We start from the raw sequence: 26,399 nt of genomic DNA, 5'->3' as shown, positions 1-26,399 counted from the left end.
CACTGGTGAAATGCTGCCTCTGCAACCCAGAGCAACCCTGCAGCTGAGAGGGGTCCTCCAGTGGGCTCCTTCTGTGCTGCAGCCTGGTGGTGCTCCCTATTCTGAGTGCTCAGGTGAAATACTAGGAGAGGATGCCTCACTTCAAATTTTTTGGATGTAGTATCTAAGAAAAAAAAAAATCATTTTGTTGCATTTCGTGATTTCGCTTTCAGGTTTTGTGTTTTGTGAATATTTGGGGGGGAAAATTAAATTTATTTACTTTGTAAGAAACTTTTGTTTTGCTAGAAATGGCAATTATTGTACTCAAAATGAGTCTGCAGATGTTTCAAAATTGCATCACATTATGTAAAACATTTTATAAGTCTTGCTCTGTTATAGGTCGTCTTCTCTTTACAGCTTAGCAAGCTTTTGTGTTTTAACTATAGCTGTTTGAACCAATTTTTTGACAAAATTTGTCTTGAGCTACTCCAGAGAGTTGTTTTCAATCCATTTCTCTTGGAACACAATGTTTTTGCCCCATGACTTGAATAAACGCATTTCAGGCCCTGATTTCCTTGGACTGGTGTGTTTGAAGTACTCATTGATAGTTAGGCCATTGATCACAGCCTGGTCTGACAGGCTGGAGTTTTGTAAATCATTCCTATTTCTGAACACTGTCAGTAAACACTTAAAGGAAAACTATGAATAAACAAAGAGAGGCTTCAAGTGGATGCAGGACATCCAGTGTTATGAGTTTTTGGTTGGCTTAATGTTGCTGTCAGCTGTGTGTTTTTTATGGTTAATATTTCTAGGTTTAGTCATCACTCTCCACCACTGTGAAAATTGGGCCTTGGACCTCTGCCTAAATAACTGAAACATTAGAAGAAATAGAATCATGAATTAGACATTGTTGAATATGTTACATCAGTGCATGATTTAGCAGAAAATTACTTTGCAATTTTTCTTTAATTTTGGATAATTTTTCTTAGAAAACAATTCCCTAATGTAAACCCAAATATTATTTTCATCATATTTTCAAATAAATAATAAATAAATAAACCAGAATTAAAGGTTTTCTGGGCAGGAGAGGCTAAGTATTGATAAAAAGTCCTGTCAGGATAACAGTGCAAAATTACTGTAATTTGGTATTTTTAGGTGTTTGCAGATGATGACCATTTCAAGATTAAACTCATAAAGCCCTTGCTGTTCGAAAATATCTTCCTAAAAATTAATTGCTTTCAGAATGCTCACCCATACTCAATGGTGTATTAGTCTGTAATCAGAATGATGTCATTTGGATGATGACCAAATTAAAAACCATTTGAGAGAGGAAAGAAAAGAGAAAGCTGTCAGATGAATAGTCTTTGCGTGGCTCTTCTGCTTGAACAATGTTGCTGTGATGTTGTAATAACTTCCTTTTAGGCAAGAGAATTATTCAAGGGACCATTGTCTCACATTGTCCCCTTCAGTGTTCTCTTGGCAAAGAGCCCACCTGGTTGGAACTGATGTATGTTGGACCCTTGAGTTAAACAACAGAAAGTGACCAGTGAATCTAAAAGAGTTAAGTTTCCTTCCAAGTCCAAAGCCTGTAAAATTCTTCTCAATGTGTCATACAAGCCATAGGCATCCCTTGTCAAAAGACAGACAGCAGAATTGCCCTTTAGCTTTCTCTGTGGAGTCTGTCAAATATACAGGCTACTGTTTGGTGAAGTTCAGTACACTATTTTTCGTTTCAGAAAGAAAATCAGGCTACAGGAACTGAATTTTTTTCTCCGAAAGGTCTTTATTCCTGTGTGAAGGCATTCAGAGATATGTTATCACAATACTGCATCAATGGTGGGTAGCTGACAGAGTAATCTAAAGTAGCAAGGAAATTTTCACTGACTTTTTTTTTTAAATGTTCATCAAAACTTTTCAGAGAAACATGGAGCTTAGGTGGAAACATTCAGATGGCATGTCAAAAAGTCCTAATTCTTCTGCTTCTCACTGGAAGTGGGAAAGAGGAGACTTGTGGCTGAGGTAACCCAGTGAGTGCCACATTGAGCAAAAAGTGTTTTGTGGACACTTTGTCTTCCCTACTTCATTGCTGTAAATCATCCCATCCATTCTAAAGCAACTCAACTTAGAGGAGGGGCAATGCATGTTTTAGGACAATACCTAATGTAAGGCTTGTTATTTCAGGTACAGCTCCCTCTCTTGGTGTCCATCTGGGTTGCTCAATCCTAAACCATTAACAGGTTCTCTTACTTCTTAGTGTGAAAACACACCTCTTTTCGGCGCAGTAATTTTTGAAATAACATTGGTATCTCACTTCTGCAATGTGTTGCCTGGCTGCTGTTTACTGCTGGCTGTTACTTGAGGGAAAAAAAACTTTTGTTAAGGAAAAAATTTTAAAAATAAGTTTTAAAAAAAGTGTTGTGAAGTGGAGTGTGGGTTTTAAGTGGGATAAACTGTTGGCAGCATATATAATGGAAATTATTTGTTTGTAAATTTGATCAAAGCCTCAGTGCTGGAGTAGCTATTGTTTTTCATTTGTCTGTCTTTCAAAGAGCTAATACAAATTACCTCCACTGAAAATTTTAAATGGTGAATACAAATTTATTCGTATTCATTCCTTTTTTTTTCTTTTTTTTTTTTTTTTTAGCTCAGGTTCTTTTTCTGGTTCGGGATTTGGTGGGCAGTAGAAAAATAAAATTCTGGCTGAGTTCTTGCTGGCTCAAAAGTGGTTGCAAGCTGTGAAAGCAAAGCACAGTGGAGCAGCTCTAGAGTGCTGCAGGTTGTGTTGTGTGAATAAACAGATGTGGAAATAAAGCCAATATCTTTTGTCAGTATTAGAGGTAGTATAGGTATTATAATAATATGAAATGGTAACAAAAGTTTTTAAGTGTTTACTTGAATAGACACACAGTGGCACATACATAGGTGAATGATCCTTTCAAATCAGCACCCTCCCTCTTTCACAAAATGAGATTTCCTCTCTTATCTAGTAAGTGGTTTGTAGAGTTCAAATCCTTAGAAATGGTGACTCTTAAGTATTTCAGTGTAAACAGCAAAGCCACCTTCAACATATCTCTGAATAAAATCCTGTTTTATGCTTCTTAAACTTGATTTTTCTAGCTTGTGTAGCAAGGCCTATATCCAAGTAGATTAAAAAGATTTTTTTTTTCCCCTTACATAAGTGCTCAGTTTTCATGTTCAGCCTTCCCCAGCAATTGTTCACAGTCTGTCATCCAGTGAAATTAAAATAACTGTTCCCCCAAGGTCTCCTTCCACTTCATTCCCAAGATGCTTCTAGATTCCCTTGGAACTGGGTAGAGGATGTAATGTGCAAAGTAGCATGATTCTGGCAACGGAAAGGGTTGAAACTGGGAATTCCCTCCACCTGCTCTGAAAACACTTCTGTCTATTCTACTTCAATTCCCAAATCTTCTCCCAGAAACAGAAGCCTGAGCAGCGTTCACTGGTTTGGGAAAGGAGGAAACTGCTGCAATGTTCCCAGTGTTTGCCCTGAAGTGTGGCACAGATTGAAGCGGCACAAAACACGCTTTAGGCAGGGAAAGGAGCAAAGAGGGATCGCTGAGGGAATAAAGGATAGCAAACAAAATATTTTTATAGGAGGAAGGATGCAGAAAAGCAAGAGGAGAGCAGACATTAGCACTGTAAGTGATATAGATCTGCTCTGTTCTAATAATACATTTCACCAACAGTTAAGTTTAGATTCAGGTGGCTTCCCAAGAGAGCTGGGAGATCTAGAACCACTTCTATAAAACAGCATTATTCCCAAGTATAACCTGTGCTCTACTCTACCCTTCCTGTATAGTGTAATTTTGATTCCTGCATTGCTATATGTTCCCTTGAAGACCCTTGCGCCTGGAAATGTAAGCCCTCTGTGCTTCTGTCTCAGTTTAAGTTACGGATTCTAGAAAACAAACAGACATCAAGTCTCCTTTTGGAAAAACCCCTGGAGACTCGTACTGGATGTCTCCCACAAATCCTGATGCTGACTGAACTTTGCCTGACATAACTTCTCTGAGAACCTGAAGGGCTAGCAGCCAAAGAGTGGTAAATATTCAGCTGTTCCTTCAGAGAATGGAGCCCTCACATTTTGTGCACTGCAAACACATAAGAGGATTTTGTCCAGGCAGCGCAATAGGCAAAAGCCCAATCTCTGCTATTCTGTACACAAGGGTAGCTCTGACAGACATGGTTTAGACAGTGTAAAGAGTAATATGGAGTCTTTGTTCCTACCCAAAAATTAATCTCTATCACAGGAGTTTTGAAATATTTGCTGTTCCTGTGACAGCTGGGCCCTAGCTTGAACTGCTTGCCAGAAACTGCCCTCCAGTTTCCATGAGGGTTGCTGGGACAAAGCAGAGTGACTATCAGAAAAGCAGGTCTTGGCACACTTATTCATGTTCCTGGCCAAATGACAGGCCTGCCTGTCACCTGGTCTTGCCTTTTGAAGCTCCCCTTCAAAAAGATGGGTCAAGTTGCACTGGTGCTCCTTCCATTGTCCCAGGAACTCTTCCATCGTGCTGCTGAGGGCAGGCCCTCTGAACAACCCCATCCAACATCAGAGCTAGCTTTGGTTAGAACAGGGGTCAGACCAGGGGACCTGCAAAGATAACACCAGTTACCTCTGCATCTCATCTGCAATGCATCTGTGCATGCAAATGAATCCTGTGACTGTCTTTGCATCTTTACTGATCCCGTTTCCGCAGTCCTTCAGTTCCCAAGCCACCAGGCCAGTCCTTAGATAAGGGCTTGCAGAAAGGGTGCTCTTACCTTTGGGAGGATTGAGAACGTTGAGTGCTTTCCAAATAACCAGTTTTGTAGTAGGTGCCATCTCTTGGATGGAGACTTTCACCAATAACTTTCTGTAGGGTTCCACACTGGTCATGTTCACAGGAGAGGGTGTCACAGTGAAACCCATAGGACAGGGATTTTTTTCATTATAATAAGAGTAAATGGCACACAAGTAGGGATGTGCCCTTTCTTCTGTAACATCTGAAGAAACCAAGCCTGAAAGCAAGCTTAACAAACCCAAAATTATTTAGAAGGAAAAAAAAAATAGCTAGAGGGGCTGAGTTCAACACTGCTTAAATGAAGAGTTCTTTTCTTTTATTCATTTGTTTCAGTCAGTCCTTTTACAATTATATAAGGGAAAATAAGAAGAAAAATTGTTAAAATTAATACCTTTAAGATAAATTACCTGATTATTCCATTCTGCCCACATCACCAGTCACATGCTTGCATTTAAACGTTCTGCAGCTAGGCAGAAAACAGAAAAATCAATGATGATATTATTTGAAAGATAGCTTTATAAAAAGCCATAAGTTACAAGTGACAGCAAATGCTTTTTAGAATAAGAAACCAGTAGTTTTCAATTAGTGTTAAATGAGAAATTATGTTATGTCAGCTGATATTATATTGGTATAAATGTCTGGATTAGTACTAAATTATCTGATGTCTGGGAAAAATATTAATTTACTGAATTAATATTAATCAGACTCATTAGCTTTAGTGTGGCAGCTGCCATCTTGGCTAATGAAGAAGGGACTGAACAGGGATTTCCACAGTCAAATTCATTGGCTTGGATTAACTAAAAGAACGTGAGTGTTGCAACACATACATTTTTAACTGAAGGAAGACTTTGTTTGTACTTCTGCAAGGGAAGTGGGAAAAAAGGCTCTGCCATTTGCAATAATTATCCTGTGAGCACTGGGCATAGAGAAGGTCAAACAGTAAACAAGATTTTGACGTTTCTGTAGCATTTCCTTTGTTGAGTGTGGTATTAAAAGTCAGTATTTATTCTTCTACTTAACCTGCTCCACAATGTCATTCATTGGGTGTGATGATTTCTATCAGGAGAAGCACTTCAATTTAATTAAACTTTTCTAATAGGCACCAGCTTTTGAGTGACTCACACAGCCCTCAGATCTCATGGATGTGCTTTTGTGGATAGGGCAGTTTGTCGAAGTGGTTAGAAGCAGCCACGGTGACAAATATTCCTGAATTATCAGTGCTTTGTTGTGTGTCACAAGAAGGACATTTCTTGGTCATGGCATGAAAATGGAGCCTCATTCAAAGGATGCCCCTTTTCAAATCTTTTTTGCAGCAATTCACAGCTGACAAGTGCTGTCTTCAGCTGTTGCCTGGCTTTGTTATTAGGAGTTTTCAGACCAGCAATTTACAGGTGATTAAAACAATAATTTGCCTGGCTCACCCATGGCTGTCACCCCATGAGCACTGCTGGTAGGAAAAACATGGCACTGACCCAATAGTAACTTTTGGCATGCACAGATTTTTGGTCTATCAGCAGAGTACACATCCTTGAAGAAATGTGGCTGATTCAGGGGTATTCACAGGGAGAGGAGGGGAGGGGAGAGGAGAGGAGAGGAGAGGAGAGGAGAGGAGAGGAGAGGAGAGGAGAGGAGAGGAGAGGAGAGGAGAGGAGAGGAGAGGAGAGGAGAGGAGAGGAGAGGAGAGGAGAGGAGAGGAGAGGAGAGGAGAGGAGAGGAGAGGAGAGGAGAGGAGAGGAGAGGAGAGGAGAGGAGAGGAGAGGAGAGGAGAGGAGAGGAGAGGAGAGGAGAGGAGAGGAGAGGAGAGGAGAGGAGAGGAGAGGAGAGGAGAGGAGAGGAGAGGAGAGGAGAGGAGAGGAGAGGAGAGGAGAGGATCTCTGCATCTCAGTCCTTAATCTGGCTGCATCCTCACGTGGACTGAGCACAAGGACAGCACTCTGAGGGCAAGAAAGATGCCAACAGCAGAGCCAGGGAGCTTCAAAGTCCCAGGAGCATTCTGTGTCAGATAGCTGATCTATATTTGTTCTGCCAATGCAGTGACTGCCCCTAGAGAGCTTGCTCCACTCTTTACCTGACTCAGGACATATGGAGATATGGCATCTGCTTGCTGCAATAATACTTCCACAAATGTGATTGTGAATCTTGGAACCAGACCTGAACTTTTTATCACAACAATTGAATCTTAATTGTTTTCTTATGAGAAAGAAAAAAAAAATGCCTGGGGCTGTTATTTTGTCCCATATGATTGAAAGATGCTGGCAAGATGGGTTCCCACATGGAAAGGAGGTGGCAATGTTATTAAAAAGACATACTTGCCATGGCATTTACCTCTGGCATAAGAACAGCTTAGAAACAAACACAGCATTCTGTGGAGAGCCTATGAGAAATAAATCACCCGTCTTTTGAAAAGGAAAACAGAAGCGCAGAGAAATAAAATAATTTTGCCAAGGTTACTTATCAAGTAAAATTAGGATGGATTTTCATTCTTATATCTGCCCTAAGTTCTTCTGACATGAAAATCTATGGATTTTAATCCCAAAGTTAAAATTCAGTTTAATCTGAAGAGGCTGATGTAAGATTTCCTTGGTAAAAGCTTAAGAAGCAGCATCTTCTTGCTTAGGGGCTCATTAAAAGGGATTTCAGTTTATACAAAACTTTATTCAGATCTGGTCCCACAGCTGAATATGTCTCAGCAGAGCTGAGATGGACTTTTAAACCTAGGTGCAACTCTGTGTCTACTCCCAGCAATGAAAGAGCAACAAGGTTAATTTCAGCGAGCCTCGGCAAACCAAGACAACCCAATTTCATGTAGGTCTCTGCCTCATTTTCCTACTGTGCCTGCCCTCCAGCTCTTCTGTTTTCCATGGTAACTAGGCCAGCTGTCGACTAGGAAAATACCCTTGGGCCATCTCAAAAAGAAAGGTTTTCTCTTACTAATATCTTACAGCAAGCTTTCCCTGGTACACGGGCTTAACTTCAAATCCCCACTTCTCTATTTACAAAGCCAATATTTGGTGGCAATAAAGCAGTGAAATGGAAGGAAAATCAGAACCAGACCGGTATTTAAAAAGGGGAAATCTAAAGTTATTTCCATCTCTGCTCTGCTCTCCTACCTTTGCAAGAGGTATTATTGCTATGCATAACATGGAGCAAAAAAATTAATAGAGGCCAAGAAAAGGGGAAGAAAAATAAAACAAGAGAGGACAAAATAAAACAGGCCTAGAAAAAGTATGAAGGTAAAATATTCTTCTTTGCCATGCAAATACTTGTTCTTCTTTCCTACCACCATCTTTCATGTTCTTGTCTATTTAAATTAAATTAAAACATGGTAGCTATCCTCTTATTTGAAGAAGATTGCAGAGTAGTCTTGTGCATAAGGAGAGCTGTAGTGTGAAGAGATTTCTCCCTTAAGGAGTCAGAATCATGAAAATATGAAAAGGTGTGATTTGGACTCCAAAGGCTCCCCCACTGAAAAATCTGATTTTCTCTCTCCTTTTCCCTGAAAACAAATGAGTTATTTTTGAAGCACAAGGGACTGCACGTCCTCATGATGCCACTTCATGTAAGGCATGAAAGTTGTCTCCAGTCATTCTATTGACAAAGTCACCCAGGTAGAGGCACAGAGCTGACAGAGCCCTGTGATCCCACGGTCTGATCCGTGCATCCTTTGTTGTTGTGCAGCACTGAGCTGCCTCACAGCAAACTGACACAAAAAGGAGGCTCGACACCTTGCAGAAAGCACGCTCTGTCAGGTATGAGAGGTCTACTGCAAACAGCATTTGGCAATCTTGTGATTACACTGAGGTACCAGGATTGCTGAAACACTTACAGCAGCACCTGCTGAGGCTCATTTTTCCTCCCTATTCCTGTTAAGCACTGATCTGAATGAAGTTTCCTTTGATAGATATTGAGAAAATAAGATAAGCTGGTCTGCCAGCTACAGCAGTGATAAAAGTAAAGTTCCAGAAGACAGACATGTCAGGAAATAATGTGGAATCAGTTCTTGTTGTATCTGTACTACCTGTGCTTAAAACACAGTGGATCTACAGACAGGTTCTTCCAGAGAGGCAGAAGGGATGCTGCCTTAAAAGAAACATTAACTCCCCTTGTGTTTGAAACATATCAAATCTCATACATCCTTCTGCTGCTGTTGACATCTGAGCACCTTGTCTCTAAAAATCTGAGACTCCACTTGAAAGATAACAGCTTTGAATGCAGACGTTGTTAAACAAAGCAAATTCTTGTAACTGAGTGCAGAACAAATAGGAAAATTAACAGCTCTGCACAACACGTTCTTTTGAATGTCATAATATTTGAAAAACAATGTCAGTGTCTTATTCTATTTCCCCAACCCCCTAAACCAAACTCTTCCTTTCCCATGCCCAGAGTCATTAAAAAAAGTAAGCTGAGAATTCTAGGATTATAAAGTAAAGATCTGGCTCAGAATGTATGAATAAAATCTGGAACTGCTCCTGTTATGAGCAGCCAAGGGCCTTAATGACCTTGTAGAAAGACAATTTCAGTTCTCTCCCTCAAGCTGTTTCTGTAGTATATTAATGTCATGGTTTAACCCCAGATGGCAAGCAAGCCCCACACAGCTTTTGTCCTCTGTGGTGGGATGGGGCAGAGAATTAGAAAAGTGAGAAAATTCATGGACTGAGATAAAGAGAGTTGAACAGGTAAAGCAGAAGCACATGAGCAACATAGAACAAGGAATTCATTCATCACATCCCATGGGCAGGCAGGTGTTCAATCATCCACAGCAGACCAGGGCCCCATCACACATTTGTGACTTGGGAAGACAAACACCATCACCCCAAATTTTTCTCCTTCTTCCCCATCTTTATTTGCTGAGCATGATCCAAATGGTCTGAGTCATCCCTTTGGTCACTTGGGCTCAGCTGACCCTGCTGTGTTCCTTTCCAACTTTTTGTGCACCCCAGCCCACACACTTGTGGGTTGGGGCGAGGAGCAGAAAAGGCCTTGGCTCTCCAAAAATTGCTCAGCAATAACTAAAACATCTGAATTATCAACTGCTTCCAGTACAAATTCAAAACACAGCCCCATACCAGCTACTGGGAAGAAAATAAGCTCTACCACAGATGAAACCAGAACAACTAAAAAAATTTTAAAAACCAAACAAACAAACAAAAAAACAAAAACCAACAAAAAAGTAAAGTTACCAAAATACTGTGGTGTAACTCTTTTAATTCTGCATTTTTGTGTGCATTTGGATTGCCCAGAGCATGCAGAACCATGCAGAATTAGTTCTGTGTCTTACATTGTGTTTTACAGCATCCTGAGATTTTTTTTTGTTCAGCTGTGAAGCTAATGGGAACCACAGATGCTATCCAAAGCCATTTTGATAGACGTAAACTAACCAAATAATAGGCAGTTGAAGAAAAACATTTTCAGTTTCTCCTTAGTGTATTGCTGTGATAACTGTGGCCTAAATTCAGAAACAGTACAAAGCTTTGCAAGTGCATTGGCTCTCATGGACTGCTTCAATCTGAATTAATTTTGCATTTTGTTTATATAGTTTGAAAGTAGAGTAGCTTAGTCACCTCCTGTATTCAATTAATTGCTGGCATATTGAACAGCATCCCAATAATGCCATTGGGTCTGCTTATTTTAGTGGTGATTATCCCATCTAATCCCATTCATTGCTAGCTCCCAGTGCAGTTACCCACTGGGAAGGACACAACAATTTCTGTTATGCCTGGAATGAATGGCGCATTTCAGTTCCTGTGCATGAATTCACTCTGAGCCCTCACAGTGACAGATTGTTGGACAATCTCAGGCTTGCTGATGCTGGCATTAAGATGCTGCATGAAATTCTGACAACAATACGTCATTTGTTCTGAGCTGAAAATCTGCAGTTTTGGGAAAAGCGCAGACGGGGACGTACTCAGTCACGTGAAGAAGGCACTGGCAAAGATGGAACCAGACTTTTCAAAATTAATGCCAGACCTGAATGCCAAGTTTCTCATTGAATGGAAAATAATACTGTCCAATTGACAATGTTCATGGAGATATTAAATGCAATACCTTTGTCAATCAATATTCTTTTTTTCTTATTTCCAAATGCAGTTTTTGGAGAGGAGATCGAATCACTCTCTTTAAAGAGGCAGTGGTGGCACTTCTTTTATTAATATTCGGAACCAGTCAGACCTACTGTTGCAAGTCTGAGCTTAAGCCACCCTCAGTATTTAATGACACTTCAGGGTGAAGATTTTTCATTTCTGTAGCTTTGGATTGATATCTTATTAGGGTGGGATCTTTGGTGGACCCTACTCAGAGATTCTGAAGTTATCTAAGGTCAGTACTGCTGTACATAAATGCTTTTTGAAACTACCACTAAGTTTTGTTGGTGGTGTTCTGCTGGAGGTTTTTTAGTTTGTTTGTTTGTGATAGTGTGTTAATAAATTTCTGCTTTCAGATCTTACCCAATGAAGAGGAGCAAAGTAGAAAAAGACACGCTTTGCTAAAGTTTTTTTTTTTAATTATTTTAATTTTTTACCAACTGGAGCAGAAAGAGACAGACACTGTTAGCCCTGCTTTTTACCAGATGACTCTTGTAGCACCTATATAGAAGTTATCATATCCATTCAACAAATTGGAGAAGACCTTATGAGGATGATTGTTTCTTGCTTAAACCTTAGACCAAGCAGCATCTGGTAGTGATAGTGGTACCTGTACAGCATTATACTTTCTGATTAATTCTTGATACAGTTCATTTTCAAGGCTCATTTAATTTTCGTTTCACTTTCAAGCTCTTTCTCCTCCTGACAACACTGGTTTTATCTGAGATTCATTTTCTTAATTCAAAGTGTGTGCAGTTAACTATATTACTTATCAAATAAAACATTTTTCTGCTAGGCAACCTCAGCAGGGTTTGGCACCTTCCCTGCATAGCGGAGCATAGCCTTTGTTTTCACTGATCTGGTAATTTTTTTGTGAGTCAGCAGGACACACATTCCACAGTTTAGGCATTCAGTGGGAGTGGGAGGAGCTGCCTTGATTGAATCTACTGAATCAAGTGATTTGTCTTAATGCAAATTGTGTTGTGTTGTTCATAAAGAACTTCGAGAGGCTAGAAAATAATGGGAATGTTGTGTTTTTCAAGACTAACACCCATAGTTTATATGTCTGCAATAATATTTTGTTGTCAAGGGAGATCCACGTGGTAGACTTTTGTTCTGTTATAAAAAAAGAATCAGAAAAACAAAAGCAAATTAATCACATGGTATGTTAAAACAAAATTTCACTTTAAGCAGAGTTAATTTCTCTTCAAGGGTAATTCTTTGAAAAATGAGTCTATAAAAGCAGCTCTGTTTTATGAAAAGCAGCTTGTGGAAGTTGCTGCAGGTTTCTCATATGAGAGGACTGAAGAACCAAAAATGGACAGGTGCCTCAAGCAACTGAACAGCTGTTGTTTCTTCATCTTGGAGAGTTTTTGGTTACAAAGATTCAGAGAAAATGTACCATACTTTGCTCAGTCTACTCAAGAAACATAAACTTTCACTCTCCTCTTGTTCTAGAATAGAAATAAAGATGAAAGATCAGCAGATGAAGTAGAGCTTTGTCTCTTGTGACTCTTCCTTTCTGCTGGCTTTGTACTTGGTCAAAGAAAGAGAGAGCAAAAGGAAGTTCAGTTTTCATCCTTCTAGTCAAGTTGGTGTCCTTGCTCCATGTTTCTGTAAATCTGTGGAAAATGCTCAGTAGTCCAGTCACTTGGGACAATTTCAATGTCTCCTCCATCCTTGTTGTACATCCTTCTGCCTAATTGACTTTGCTCCCCATTTCCCCCCACAGAAATTGTGTTGTTGTCAATGTGCCAAGTATTTTGTGCTTCTCACCTGTTAGTTTGTTTTTGTCTGTTATTTTGTTGTCTGCAATGCCCCAATAGGTCTTCCCACAATGGTGTTGTTGTTTCTGTGTTTCTGTTCCCCTTTCTTTGATTTGTAGTACACAAATCACACCTTTCTAGAGTCTGGGACTGGTTGTCCAGTGTGTTGCTGGGGAGATAAAAAGATAAAAAGCAACAAAAGGTTTCACTTGCAACTGGCTAATTAATTATTAGCAGTGGTTGCCCACTCATCCTCATGACCTGTCACAGGGTAGATGGAGTTCTTAATCTTCAGCTGTATATTTTTGTCATCTCTGCCATCCATGTGTCTCTAGAGAACTTGCACTGAGACTTAAGGAGCTGTAAAGCCTGAGTGAAGTCCTACAGGCAAACCAGCCCTGTTACTTATTTTCCTGTTTAAAAATGCAAACAGTAAAATGTTTCCTTTAAGGAGTGGAAAATGAAAACAGTTAAAAGCTTCAGGCCTATGCCACAGCTCCATGGCACAATAAAGCACAAAGAACAGATTAGGAGTTTTGCAGGATGTCTAAGGATAATCAAGACCGGTGGCAACCTCAGACACAGAAGCTCTACAGTGGTGGAGAATTGTTTTTGTGTGCGAATCTTTGATACGACGGGCTGTAGAGAATAATTTTAAAGCAAATATTGCCATTATGAGCAGCAGTCTTGTACCATTGCTTTCTTCTCCTGTGATGTGTCCTGCCTCCAACTTAGCAAAAAACAGAAAACAAACATGAAATACACCTTCAGAACAAAGCATATTGACTTCCTTGGTTTGGTTAACCAAAGATTGACCAACAATAAAAGGTACCTCAGCACCCACCTTACAACCCCTAAGGCACCTTTTCTTCATGGTGTGCCTCTGAATTCAGAAACCCTTTTGCAGAGTGTACAGAATGAGTGCTGGCAGGCACCACTTTTGTATAATAAATCCCAGAAGAGCACTTGGAAACAAATTAACCAGGGCCACTATTCTGATATCATGTCTAAATAACCCAGTCGAACTGCCTTGCTCCTTTGTAACAGGTAGGTGCTAAACCTGCAATACGATATTGCAAATCCTGGTCTTTTCTTTTTGGGGTTGGGGATTTTTTTTTGGTACAATGTGGTTTGACAGGCTACCTGTGAGCTGATCTGTCCTGTCAGACATCACTCCCTGGTTTACCCTGCTCCCCTTTCTGAAGGAGACAAGGAACAGATATTCAAGCAGCAGAGTTGTCTGAGCCACCTCACTCTTTCATTTGTCTGCCAAATCCTGCTCAGAGAGTAGACTGTGTCAGCTTCTCTGTCTTCCAACACCAGAGAAGGACAACGAGGCCAGTTCACCTGTTTTTCCACCAGGACCCATCCGATCTCCTTACTTTTTTTTTTTCCTTTTTTCTTTTTCTTTTTTTCTTTTTTTCTTTTTTCTTTTTTTCTTTTTTTTTTTTCTTTTTTTTTTTTCCCCCCTTAATTGCCCTTTTATCTGTAGCTGCTAGGTTTAGCCCTGGTTCTCCTTCTCTGGCACAGCAGCCTGACTCAATTCCACCTTCTTTCCTCCCTGTAGCAAAAATCCCTCAGGCCCCTTGCATTTCTACAGGCAGAAAACACACACACACACACACACACACCTGCAGCCGGGAGTGCCAGGAAATGGGGCTGGAGCCACCTTGCAGGCATGGAGCAGGAGGTGCAGAAAGGAGGAGGAGCAGCTGCTTGCAGAAGGCAGACGCACCTTTTAAGGCTGCCCTGTACCCGACTTACTCCATTTCTAGATTTCAGGTCAACTTCCTTCTGTACTATTTCACAACTTGACCTGTGGACAGTGTCTGAGCTCACTAGGCCTTGCTGAGAACGAGGGTGTTTGTCCCATATCAGAGAACCTGAAGAGTAAGGAAGTCTCTCTGTTGTTAGGACCATCTAACAAGATGCTCCACCTAAGTCTGGCATAAAGCTAGGCTTTTATACTGAGTTCTGTCTTGCTGAATCCTGTGAAAACTATCAGGAGAAAACAACTTCACATGCTTCTTTACTGTCAGCCTTGGGGTTTAAATGATTCCAATTTTGCCTTCCTCTGTCACAGCTAGGCATCCTGTTCTAACCTGAAAATTTCATTAGTGTCTTGAGCACTTCTCCAGCTTCAGAAGCTGTAGATTTTCCTGTCTCTGCTGAGTTCTCACCATGGCAGGGTGAAGATGTGTGTGCCAGCAAGCTGGGAAGACAGAGCTGCAACAACATATCCGTTCATTTGTGGAATCAACACTTCAGGAAAGCCCACAATGAGTCATCACATTAAAAGCTGTCCTTTGCATCCTCTTTGGGATCACTTTTACAGAATGAGTATAAAAGTCAGACCCTGTCGGTACAAATCATTTTGCAAAGGAAGGTCTGCAGGCTTTTAGGAGCACACCTGGCCCAGTGGGCAGGCAGAAGAGGCCGTGCTGCCAGACCAGTTGCTTGACATATTTTGAGTGTGGAGCCCCAGGTCCCCTGTGGGAGCTGCTGGAGAAGTACATGGACTGTCAGAAGCTGCTGTGTGTGTTCAGGCTGAGCATGTGCTGGCAGGGATGTGGATTTTAGCAGTGACATCATGATGACTGCCTCAGCTATCCCCACAGACTGGGCTCATAAACAGCACATGAGAGGATTTAGACTCCATACATCCTCTGTCCTCATGTATACCTCATGCATAAGCTCTCTGAATCTGGCCCATAATCCTTTCTCAGTGAGGAAAAAGAATTCTTTATATCATCTCTGTATATAAGCTTATTTTCTGTAAACAATCAGCCACAAGAATGACCAAAAAATGGAACTTCTGCATTGATCTGTGTTATGCAGGGAGTAGCTCTGTTTAAAATAGTAAGCCGTTTTGGTTTTGCTATTTTGTTTCCTGTATGTGAAATCCTAAGCCTTTCATTTTAGGGAAATAAAAGCTGGTTTAATGTTCTCTATATCTGAGAGGATTAAAGGGCCATCTCAAACACGAGGAGGTAGCCTTTATGGATTCCCTAAATATGCACTACTAAAAATGGAATAGGTGAATGAATGTGATTTAGATACTCAGGAGCTGATTCCAATTCAAGCCTTAGTGCAGACAAGGCTCTGCACCAGCATTAGATGTCCAGTTCAAAACAGATATCCCAGAGATAGTTTAAATGTATTTGTATTTGCAGGACAGAAATGAAAAAGTTTAATCTGGCTGCGTGCCAAGAAAAATGCACTGTTTGGCTGGACTGAGGTTGAGCTGGGCTTTGCTTTGGTAGACTAAAATTCCTGCCCATGTGAAAATTTGGATTGTACCAGTGATGTTTTTATCTCAAAGATAATCATCGAGCCTCTTCCTGACTTGCTGTTGAAGTTGACTGAGTATGTTTTTATTCTAAATGGTCTTGTTTGCCTACAGCTGAGCTAAAATGGCACTGCAGAGTGTGACGTGGTGCCCTAAACACAGACTGTTTTAGAGAGCACAGGGAATCTGAGACATCTGCATGGGAGTGGCACACATGAGATGTTGCCTCTAGTGGACCCATGACCTTCCAAGGCAGCAGCTGGAGGAATTTGATTTCCTAGGATATCTAAAATGGCATGAGCTATTGACATTTAAGCAGATGAATCCCATCCTGTGGAATCTTGATGGAAATATGTTTATCCAGTGCCATGTGTACGTGTGCTCTCAGCCTTCCTCAGTTTGTGAAAGTTTCAGGGTAAGAGCACAGCACAGCACTGCTGAGGTTTGCCTTTCACCAGGCAGTGCAATGACAACTTGTATTTCCTTTGGATCCAAAAGTATTTGGTTTTTTTTTTACTAGTCTACAGGGGGGAAAAAATAGTCATTTCAGGCTTCTCCAGAGAGTGTTGATGATAAACTTTTCCTATCACTTCCCTTTCATGTCTAGGCATTTCTGATAGAAACACCACTCATTCTTTAAGGATTTTCAAATCCTCAGATGTTCAGGGGTTTTGTATAACTGGAAAGGTTTTTCAGAAACCAGTAGGTGATATTGTTCCACCTTGAATTACATAGGAAAAGAAGACTAAGAAAAATCATTGCTTCATGAAAGATCACTCATCACCAAAGGAGGCATGTGCTGCAGTAGCAATACTGAGGTGACTTATATATATGTTTTGAAGGAGTTGAAGTGTCTGTAGAAATTTTAGTTTTTCACCCTTAAATATCAGTCCTTCTAATAATTTCTTGTTCTTGCTTTTTGTTATGTGACACATTCATGTGTCCCATGTTCATTCATGTGATGTGCCTTAAAGTCAAGAGCTTCTCTTATTTCTGTCCTGTGAAAAGCAACGTTCTTTTTTAGGCAGGGGAAACTTCATTAAGATTCAGACATTTATGAGGAATTTAAGGTTTAAAATGTTCTTGAGGATGAAGCTGTGAGGGGGAGAGTTCACAGAAAAGCAAAGAGCAGCTCACCAGTCCTTCAGGCAGAGGGAAATCCCAGGCCATGGGCGGGATGTTAACAACAACATAGAGCTGGTGATTCCATCTACGCTTACCAAAAAAAAAAAAATCAAACAGTGTACAAAACCTCTGGCCCGCATAAGGAAAAAATTTCTCAGTGATCAATTTGATTAACTAAAAAACCCCTCTAAACTCTCCAGCTTTCCTGACCCAAATAAATGTGTAGAGAAGACTGCATGGTGATTATTATTAAAAAGAGTATTGGTTTGGTTTTATTTCTGACTTTTATGTTGGCAGTAACTCCAGTTCCAAAGCTTTTGCAGGCTTCAGAAGAACTGAAAGCTGAGTTTTGCTTTAGACCAGCACTTACCAGTAAAGAAAGGAATAAAAATGGGCTAATTTCACTCTTTTTAGCAGTATAGCCAATTTCAGAATTGCCTCCTCAGCTTGAAATAGTGACATTTTCTAGAATTGATGGTACATCTTAGACTAAAACAAGTCTTTAAATGCACCTCCTAGCTGAAAGATGTGCTTGCTTGTATAAATGAACTGGCAGGAGAAAAAATATTTAGAGATATATATTTAACACTGGGCTCCAAAAATGCAAAACTTCTTTTCACTTTGTTAACTTTACTTGCAGAAATAAGCAATACAGGCATTGCACTATGTATGGGAAAAAGAAATGACAGTTTTCTGTTTATTCAATACATTTGGAATCTCATTAGTTATCAAATGGGACTTGAGTCTCATTGCCTACAAGCAATAACATTTTTTTTCATTCTCTGCTGCCCAAAGTGACCAAATGTAGATTAGTCTGGAGTTTATTGTTCCTGCTAGAACTGATATATAATAAAATTCATTTTTAGATACACAGATTTTTTTTTTTCCCCCTCCTTCCTTCAGGCTGCTGAAGAATGCACAGAATGAAGTTCATTTCAGAATGTGGTATAAGAAACTACTGGCTGCTCTCCAATTCTGTGCTGGACAAACCCTGAACAATGAGTTTTTTAAGGAAGAAAAACTCATCAGAATTCTGGAAGACATTGCCACAAAAGTGAAAACTGCCAGTGACCCGAAAAGAAAGGTTTGTAAAAAATACTGGCCTTTCCATCGAAGTTTCTATAGGGAAATTTATTTTTTCTAGGGTAACACCTCTTTCCTTTAATACCCTTTACATAAATAAACCGAAGATTTGACTAAACTTTATAACTATTTTTCTGCTCTGAAAACAGATAACACATAGATATTTAATGGGACAACTCTCATCACTATTACTCTTGAGGACTGCAGATCTTTTAAGCCATTTAAATTTCTTCATCAGTGGTTTTTCAGATGGACTTGGAGGTGGTCAGAAATAATGGCAACAAGGCTGATTATCATTTCACTGAGAGGAATGCTCACATTCAGCACCTCATCCCAAAATATTTGACTCCTGGAGAGCTGCAGTATTTCTTGAAAGCTTTGCTAAGAGTTGTTCTTGGCAGGCTGGACATATCCTTATTTTTTAGCAAAGACAACCAGAGTGGAATGTAGTTAATATCTCAAATGTAGCTCTCAGCAATGAATACTGAGCACATATCTGCAGAGATGCCTCCCTGGCAATAGAAACATACAGTTGTCTTCTCCAGTGGGTGCAGCTTTGGTACTGCATAGGTCCACTTCCAGTTCAGAACTGTTAATTTTCCAGAACAGCTGCTCTTACTTACCTGGTGTGTAAAACTGCTTCTTGTTGAAATCTCAGCAAGGCAGAGCAGAAAGCCAAATAAAAATATACTTGCCACTGCTGGTTATCATGAACAATATCATGAATCTTTCTGCCTTGTTAAGGATTCAAAGAATTTCAAAGGGTTTCTCAAAAAACTCTTTGCTGCTACTGAGAGCAGCAAAGCAAACATGGAAGTAAAAAGACAAAAATATTTGCAAAAGGAAAATCCATGTAAAGAAAAAGAAATAGTAGTAATACATTATACATCAGTGATGCATAATTCAGATTTTAGAGATTAATCTCAAGGCTGCAGTTACTATGATACTGAGAAGCTACCAAACCTTGCAGTTAACAGAGTTAGGCAAGGGAGATCACAGTGCTGAGGCAACAAGCAACAAGTTGGGAAGATCTTAGGAAAGACAAAAAAACCCATGAGGTACAGCACACCAATACAAGGCTAATCAGCCCCTAAAGAAGAGTATTGAATCATAGAATCACAGAATGGTTTGGGTTGGAAGGGATCTTAAAAATCATGTAGTTCCAACACCTTCCACTAGACCAGGCTGCCCCATCCAGCCTGGTTTCACAGATAGAGATTTTTTCTGGCGTCCAGTCTAAACCTCCCCTCCCTCAATTTCAAGCCATTCTCCCTTTTCCTGTCACTCCATGCCATTGGAAACAGACTCTTTCTGTCTGAACCTACGGGGCATTATGAGCTGGTAGCGCATCTAGGCAGAAAAAGCATCTGCTTTTTTTTTTTCCATTTTACTCCACTTTTTTTGCTTTAAGAAGCAGAAAAAGTGGAGTAAAATTACAGTTCTTATTTTTAATACTCCAGTGTGACTTTATTAGCTTTTATAAGGTCACACGGATGCTACTGGCTCCTGAAATTGTTTTGTTTGTTTAAAGTACAGAAAGACAGTAAAAAAAAATTTTAAAACAATTGAAATAAAAAAAAAAGCTGCTTTTTTTGTTCTTTCATGCTGCCATTACTGTTCACGTGCTGCAGGAGGTGTTAAAGGTGGAGCTCTGCAGACTCCAGCATTTCTTCCAGGAGGTGAAGCTCTGCCGGCTCCCCCTGAACCCTGCACTTGTTGTCCAAGGCATAGAGGCAGAGGTAAGTGTGATCAACTACCTTTTCAATTTTGGTTTTTAGTATAAAGGGGAGAAGGAGACAATGACTACATTGACTGGGAAATGATCATCGTGACATCGAGTATAAATCATCTGGTCAATTTACAACCAGCCCAATCTCCTTCAAACCAGGGGCCTTTGCTTGAAGCAGAGGTGACAGGATGGGTGGGATAGGTGCTGCATGTGTGTCACTCCAGACAGGGATTCCAGCTCTGAACAGCCCATTCCCACCTTACCTGCCCTGCTGGGTTTGGCAAGGGCACCTGGAAGCTGGGACCTGGTCCCCACCAGGTAGCTCTTGGTGACAAGTGTTTTTCCCATCCAAGAGTCTCCCATGTCAGGTATGGGAGCAGCAAAAACTCTGATGCCAGCTGTTTGTTTGCTGAACTGACTGAGAATTGCTAAAATATTAAATATTCACACTAGCTTATCTGTATCTATGACCCCTATTAAAAATGACTTAAGGATAAAGGAAACAGCAATGCTCTTCAGTGTTACTTGACTTGACTTTGACTGCAGCACTAAGATTCAGTTATTCCTTGTTCAGAAATACTTCCATAAACAACATAATGCCAGGAGTAAGCTGATTCATCTCTGGAGAAGGAAAATGTATCCAGCATGAAGACAAAAAAAACCAAACCTGAACAGTCATGTATATTACCAGTTGTAACTGCCTAATTACAGCAATTTGTGCTCTATTTTTGTTCTCTGGCTCATTATCCATAGTAGACCTGCTTCTAAGAGGTGCTGATCCCTTGCATTGCCTCTGACCTGTGTTTCTCCAAGTAATTGCTGTTCAGCCTTGATCTGGCTGAGAACTGAGGTCTTCCAGCACCCCACAGGCTTGGGCGAATTGTGTGTGATACATGTCAGACGGATCTGAAACCTGCTGCCTCTCCCTGCTTTCAGGCTTTTGGAAATAATGACTAATGGAAACGTATCTCACCATAAAGTCATGCCATTTATACTCCACCAGCTTGGCTGGACAGACACAAAACTGTTTAAATGTAATATCTGAAGAGGTGATTTTTTTTCTTTTCATTTTTCCTATATCATCATTATAGGCCATTATCTTTCTATAAATACATGTAGTTTCTTGATTGGACTGTACGTCAGTATAATCATGCAAATTAGAACTTTTAAGTGCTTATAATTACCTAAATTTAATTCATTTTGGTGTCATCTATTGATTTTACCCCTGGAAAAATCTAACTGACAGAGCAAGCACAGCTCCCAGCTCCATTGGAGCTGCATTATCCCACAGGAACACTTCAAGCACTCACTGAGACTTTTCAATGGACAGAATTGGGGGGGGGGGGGGGGGCAGGACAGGATCTCATGGCTGATAATGTCTCTGGCCCATCACAGAGCTCTGGTGTGGCTGAGACAAGATTTGCATGCTGTTGCCATGCTTTGAGATGTTGAGATGAAAAGCAACAGACAGCTGTGTCTGGTGGAGCTCAAATTAGCCTCCCTCACACTGCAGCCTGTAAGAACAGCAGCAGCTCTTGTAGGGTGCTCATTATTTCCAGGAACCAGGCCATTAATTCACCATTGTCTTTAGCTGGTGTTGAGGAGTTTCCCCTCCACCCCTCCTTGGGTGTTTTTAATGAGGGTGATAATTCTGCCCTAAATTCTCACAGGATTTGCAGTGCTTGGCTCATTAATGCCTTTTGAAGCCCTTTGAGATCCTCAGGTGGAAGGAGCTGTAGAGCATGGAAGTTGGAGTTTGTGCTTAATTAAGAGAAATTCCACCTAAAACAGAGCATGATTTTCAAAATTTCCTATGTCCTCAGCCAGAGTGATGCCATCAAAGAAATTGGCAGGTTCTTTGCTTCCATGTCTGATTGGGCAGGGCTGGGTTTTTTTCAGAGAACAATAGGACCAAAGGCTTTTCAATGCTTTAGGACTCATTTGATCAGTCTTATATAATTCATCCACCCTGTTCCAGGCAAAGCTTATTGTTGACAGGCCTGGGTGAAAATGAAGAAAAACAATTAGTACATAAAATATTATCTGTTCATACGGTCTGATATTTAACCAAAGCAGGTTGTTTGGGGAAAAGAATTTCTTGTTTTTCAGACCCAATGAAACAGTCAATAATATCAAGAATTATTTATTTTTGCTGCCACTGCTACTGAGCAGTGTTTAAAGCTGGGATCTTTTTCAGGGATATTGTATTGGCCTGGTGTTTTGTATTTTTGACACTGTTGTTCTTCTGTCTCATCTTTCTTTCCCCTGCAGTCATGTTCTTATTTTACGTCCAATGCCTTTCCTTTAAAAATCTCCTTCATCAATGCGAATGCTCCAAGTGGAAACATCAGTGTTATTTTTAAGGTATTGTGTTCTTCTTCTCAGGTCTTTTGGGATGGAAAATGATCATTTAAAATTAACCTCATTTATGTTTTGAACCCTGAGTCTGAGAATAGTTGATTTAGCTCTGCTGCTTATTTATCCCTATTATTTTTGACACAAGGACTTTCAATGAAATATGTGGAGGCAATACACTAAAGTGTCACCTTTCTGATCAACAGAGAATCAAACAAATTATGGCAGTTTTTTGTTTGTTTGTTTGTTTTTTCCACAGTGAAGACAACCAGACTAGAATATAAAGTTCATATTTTAAACCTAGTTTATTAATGACATAAAAATCAGAGGGCAACTCTCAGAGAAGAGATAGATCAAAATGACTGAACCCTCATCCTTGTCCATATGGCTCTAAAAAATCAAAGTACTGGAGTGTTAGAGGCTCCATTTGCCACACAAACCTAATTCTGCCCCTATCAGCAAGCGTGGGGGGAATGGAGGAAGATGGAGGTGGAGGAGACAACAGAGGAGCTCTGTCTCATTGGAGTTACTTGGAGGAACTGACTCAAAATAAACTCTGCTTTATGTTGCAGTTGTCACCTAGAAACTCTTCAGAGTTCAGAACAGTCAATCCACAAAAGACAATGCATGCATTGTAAAGTTAGTTCTCTTTCAAAAGAGCAAAAGTCTCCCCTGAAAGTGGATATTGGTTTTAGAGAAGAACAGAAGTTCTTAAAATGGATGATGGATACAAAATGGTTGGTTGCCAATGGCATTATCCTTAGATATTTTGCAGAATCATTTTCCAAATGAGAAATCTAAAAAAAAGTGGTATAAATAATTTTTTTAAAAAATAGATTTTATGCTGTCTTAAATTAACTTGCCCTTTAGAGCAGCTGCAATTCTCAGAAATAGAAGAATGCTTTCCAGGCCTACTAAGGGGAGAAATTAGCAATTTTAAGTTTTTCTGAACATTTAGAAACATGGTTCATATGCTGTTTCATCTGAGAATCAGCATTAAGCAGCAGGTTCCTACCCACTTGAACAAACACCTGCTCATGGGGCTTTTAAACAACTGCATTGGTTCTACTCAAACAATTTTTTCCTGCCTAGTAATGTTCAGCAACCAACTCATTGTCCAGTAGCTGTAGAAGTATTATAGCTGCTGTCACCTTCTCCTGTCAGAGAAAGCTTGTGTTAAAATACCTTTTACTTGTACTATAGTTCCATTGCTTATTCATGACAGATAACTCACACATAAATGATAAGCACAATAAATGATAAAGGATATCTTACTAAATTGTCTTCCCACTGTATGTCTGAGGGAAGGTGAGTGGAGAGAATAAGATTTTTTTTGGGCATTTTTAGGTTCTAAGAAGAATTAAGTGAAGTCAAGATTACCTTTCGACGAGAGAAAAACAGATTCAGATATTTTGTCTTTTTAAGACGTCTTTATGTCTCCTCAAGTACTTATTTCCTGGCAGTAAATGTCTGTAGATCGGAATGCTTGTGTAGAAAGAATGTAATGAAAGAATAAAGCACTTAAAATACCAGTAAAAGTTATACATTTTATGTGGAATTGGATGGAGGGGAAAAAAAATCAGCGCTGTTGTTTCCACAGGCCATTTACTCAGCCATGGCTGAAAATAATCTCTTCATTAATTCTTGTGGCTACAATTAAAGCCCCATTTCACTGAGATTATTGTTTGACTAACTCCGTGGGGAGAGGGGTCATCACTGCATCACTGCTTGGAACTGAATATGAATCACGTTATGGATAAAATGTAAATTCGTGATAAAATTCCCTTGCAAATACCAAGTCGTGAGGCTTAATGTTAGACAAACACTGTCATTTGTGCAAAGGGATCCAGCATTAAGGAGACTTTAAAATGTAACTAAATTAGGATCCTACCTCCGGATTAAATTTTCAAATTCTAATAATTACATAGGAATAATAAGCAGAAAGGCCACAGTTAATCAGGGATCATTTGTTACCGTCTCAGTGGCTGTCAAAACTGCTGCTGTCTGTCTGTGCCATCTACTCTGTCCTCTTCTGACACAGAAAGGTAAGTAGGAACTTTGAAGAAAAACATAACAAAGTTACTGAAAATAATGTAGCTGCTTTGGTGGGCAAAAAAGTCCCAGTTAAACAGGACATTATTTCTATTTGGTATTGAAGGAGAAAACTGAATTTCATGTGCAATTTTCACAGATAGGTGATGATCTACGTCAAGACATGTTGGTTCTGCAAATTATTCGAGTGATGGACAGCATTTGGCTCCAAGAGGGACTGGATATGCAAATGATCATTTATAGGTGTTTATCTACAGGGAAAGGACAAGGTCAGTCTTAAATTATAAAAGGAGCCTGTATTACATTATTCATATTTCATGTAAACAGTGGTATATAAAATTTACTTATTCTGCCTCTCTAGAACTCTTCGGATTTTGTAGCAACTTAGGCTAGAATTTTCCGAAAGCCTCAACACTGTCAGCTTGCAAAACATTCTTAAATTCACATATCAAAAAGAGGGCTTTGGAGAAAATTGGCCATAGCTACTGAAGTTTTAATCCAGTGTAGTCCTACATAGATGCTTAAATGAGCCTAGATGCGTGTGGCTGCAGAAAGTACCTGCAGACGAGTGATGACAGCTTTGTGCTGTTGATTTTGAAATATTATTCTTGTGATTTATGTTGCTTAGGGCAGGCCTGACTCATCTGAAAGCTCTATTTCTCTCTTTTATGGTTGTTATAGCAGAGCTGTAGCAGGGATACCAATTGCTTGCTGTAGAAATCTGCTGACAGCAGTAAGCTGGCTATATTTCCCTGACCAAATCTTCTACTGGAAATAATCCTAGCTCAAATAGAAGGCTGATGTATCCAGATTACCTGCTGTACCAAAGCTATTAAAATAGAAAAATTAAAAGAAAATCATTGCTTTCTGAGCCTCAAAGTGAACAGGAGAGAAGAGGAATGATCTAAAGGAAATAAGAGAAAAGAATAGATGAGTTCAGGCATAAGGCATGTGGTTGTGGTGACCTGGAAAAAAACTCCTCCCTTCTTTGTAGGGATGGGAATCAAAGCTTGAAAGCTTCTGCTTCAAAGGCAGATAATACAAGAATACTATTTCTGGACATGACATGCTGTATAGACTCTTCTACACACTGACGCTTAATTTGATGTTTGCCAAGAGAGATACAAGGGATCATCTGCAAATAATATTCTCTCCCTGACAGTCTCTTTCTTCCAGCATCATAGCAGCAAAAAAACCCCACAATGTCTCACAGCTTTTCCAGATGTCTTTCCTTATGATTTTAAATGAGAGTTAAGGTAATTGATTTTCAGTTAATAATTAAGGATAAAGAACAAGTGACATGCCTGTGGTCACATAGGAGACATGCTTTGGGAGGTTTGGGTACATAGGTTTCCCAAGCCCTGACTGACTCCATGGCCACCTCTCCCACACAAGGGGGATGGGAGATAGTAATTTCATGGTCATGCAAACACAGAAAACACTTTTCGCTGAAATTCAGTGAGAACTGAATAAAGCATTGGTAGAATTCCACTTTCCGGGCATGGTGAAGTAGAGGAGCCTGTAAAATTCTTAGACAATTAGAATTCTTAGATAAACCAAGTAAAAATCTTAGAGAAAGTCCTCCCTGTGATGCAGAGTAGAAGTGTGACATGTCAGGGGACCACACATGGGGACAGGTCTCAGTACCAAAAAAAGGAATTAAGTGCATGCAGTAGAGATAGAGGATTCAAGTGAAGCATTGCAAAATGCTTGGCTTCTCCCTGCACTGCAGGGTCCCAGTCTGTGACATACAGGATCATAATTTCTGCACTATCCACTACCTTCCTCCAAGCTGTGATCAGCATCACATCCTCCAGAATAATTTCTGTACTTTTCTAGACAATAAATACGTATGAAACAACTTTATATATATTAGTAAATATCTGATCTTACTTCTTAATTTTATTTTTTTAGTTTTGTGTTTATTCTACCCACTTTGAATCTCACTGAATTGTTCACCTTGTTGGTACATTGAGGCAGCTATATCCACAATATTGTTATTGGTGATTTTATTTCTCCTTCACAGAACTACCCTTTTCCACTTGGTGCCCTTTATTTCTAATTTCCAAAGAGCAAGAGTAAAACAATACTGTTCTATATTTTCTGCTGCATTCATTATTTTTAAGCTTTTAACGA

General features: G+C 39.8%; 1 protein-coding gene across 1 annotated transcript in view; it reads left to right on the top strand.

Moving 5' to 3' along the window:
• Positions 1–26,399, top strand: part of PIK3C2G (phosphatidylinositol-4-phosphate 3-kinase catalytic subunit type 2 gamma) — a 192,514-nt gene that overhangs the window by 94,719 nt on the left and 71,396 nt on the right. Inside the window, exons 19-22 of the mRNA XM_066184438.1 lie at positions 17,948–18,128; positions 19,759–19,866; positions 22,128–22,220; positions 24,403–24,532. Of these exons, the coding sequence (XP_066040535.1) occupies positions 17,948–18,128; positions 19,759–19,866; positions 22,128–22,220; positions 24,403–24,532 (512 nt within the window). The remainder of the gene's footprint in view (positions 1–17,947; positions 18,129–19,758; positions 19,867–22,127; positions 22,221–24,402; positions 24,533–26,399) is intronic.

This window comes from Chamaea fasciata, unplaced genomic scaffold (assembly GCF_029207755.1).
Source record: "Chamaea fasciata isolate MVZ Bird 193981 ecotype frontalis unplaced genomic scaffold, bChaFas1.0.hap1 SCAF_5, whole genome shotgun sequence".
In the NCBI taxonomy this organism is placed as follows: Eukaryota; Metazoa; Chordata; class Aves; order Passeriformes; family Sylviidae; genus Chamaea; species Chamaea fasciata.
Note: the sequence above shows the minus strand (reverse complement) of the source record. Positions and strands in the feature narration are given on the sequence as shown.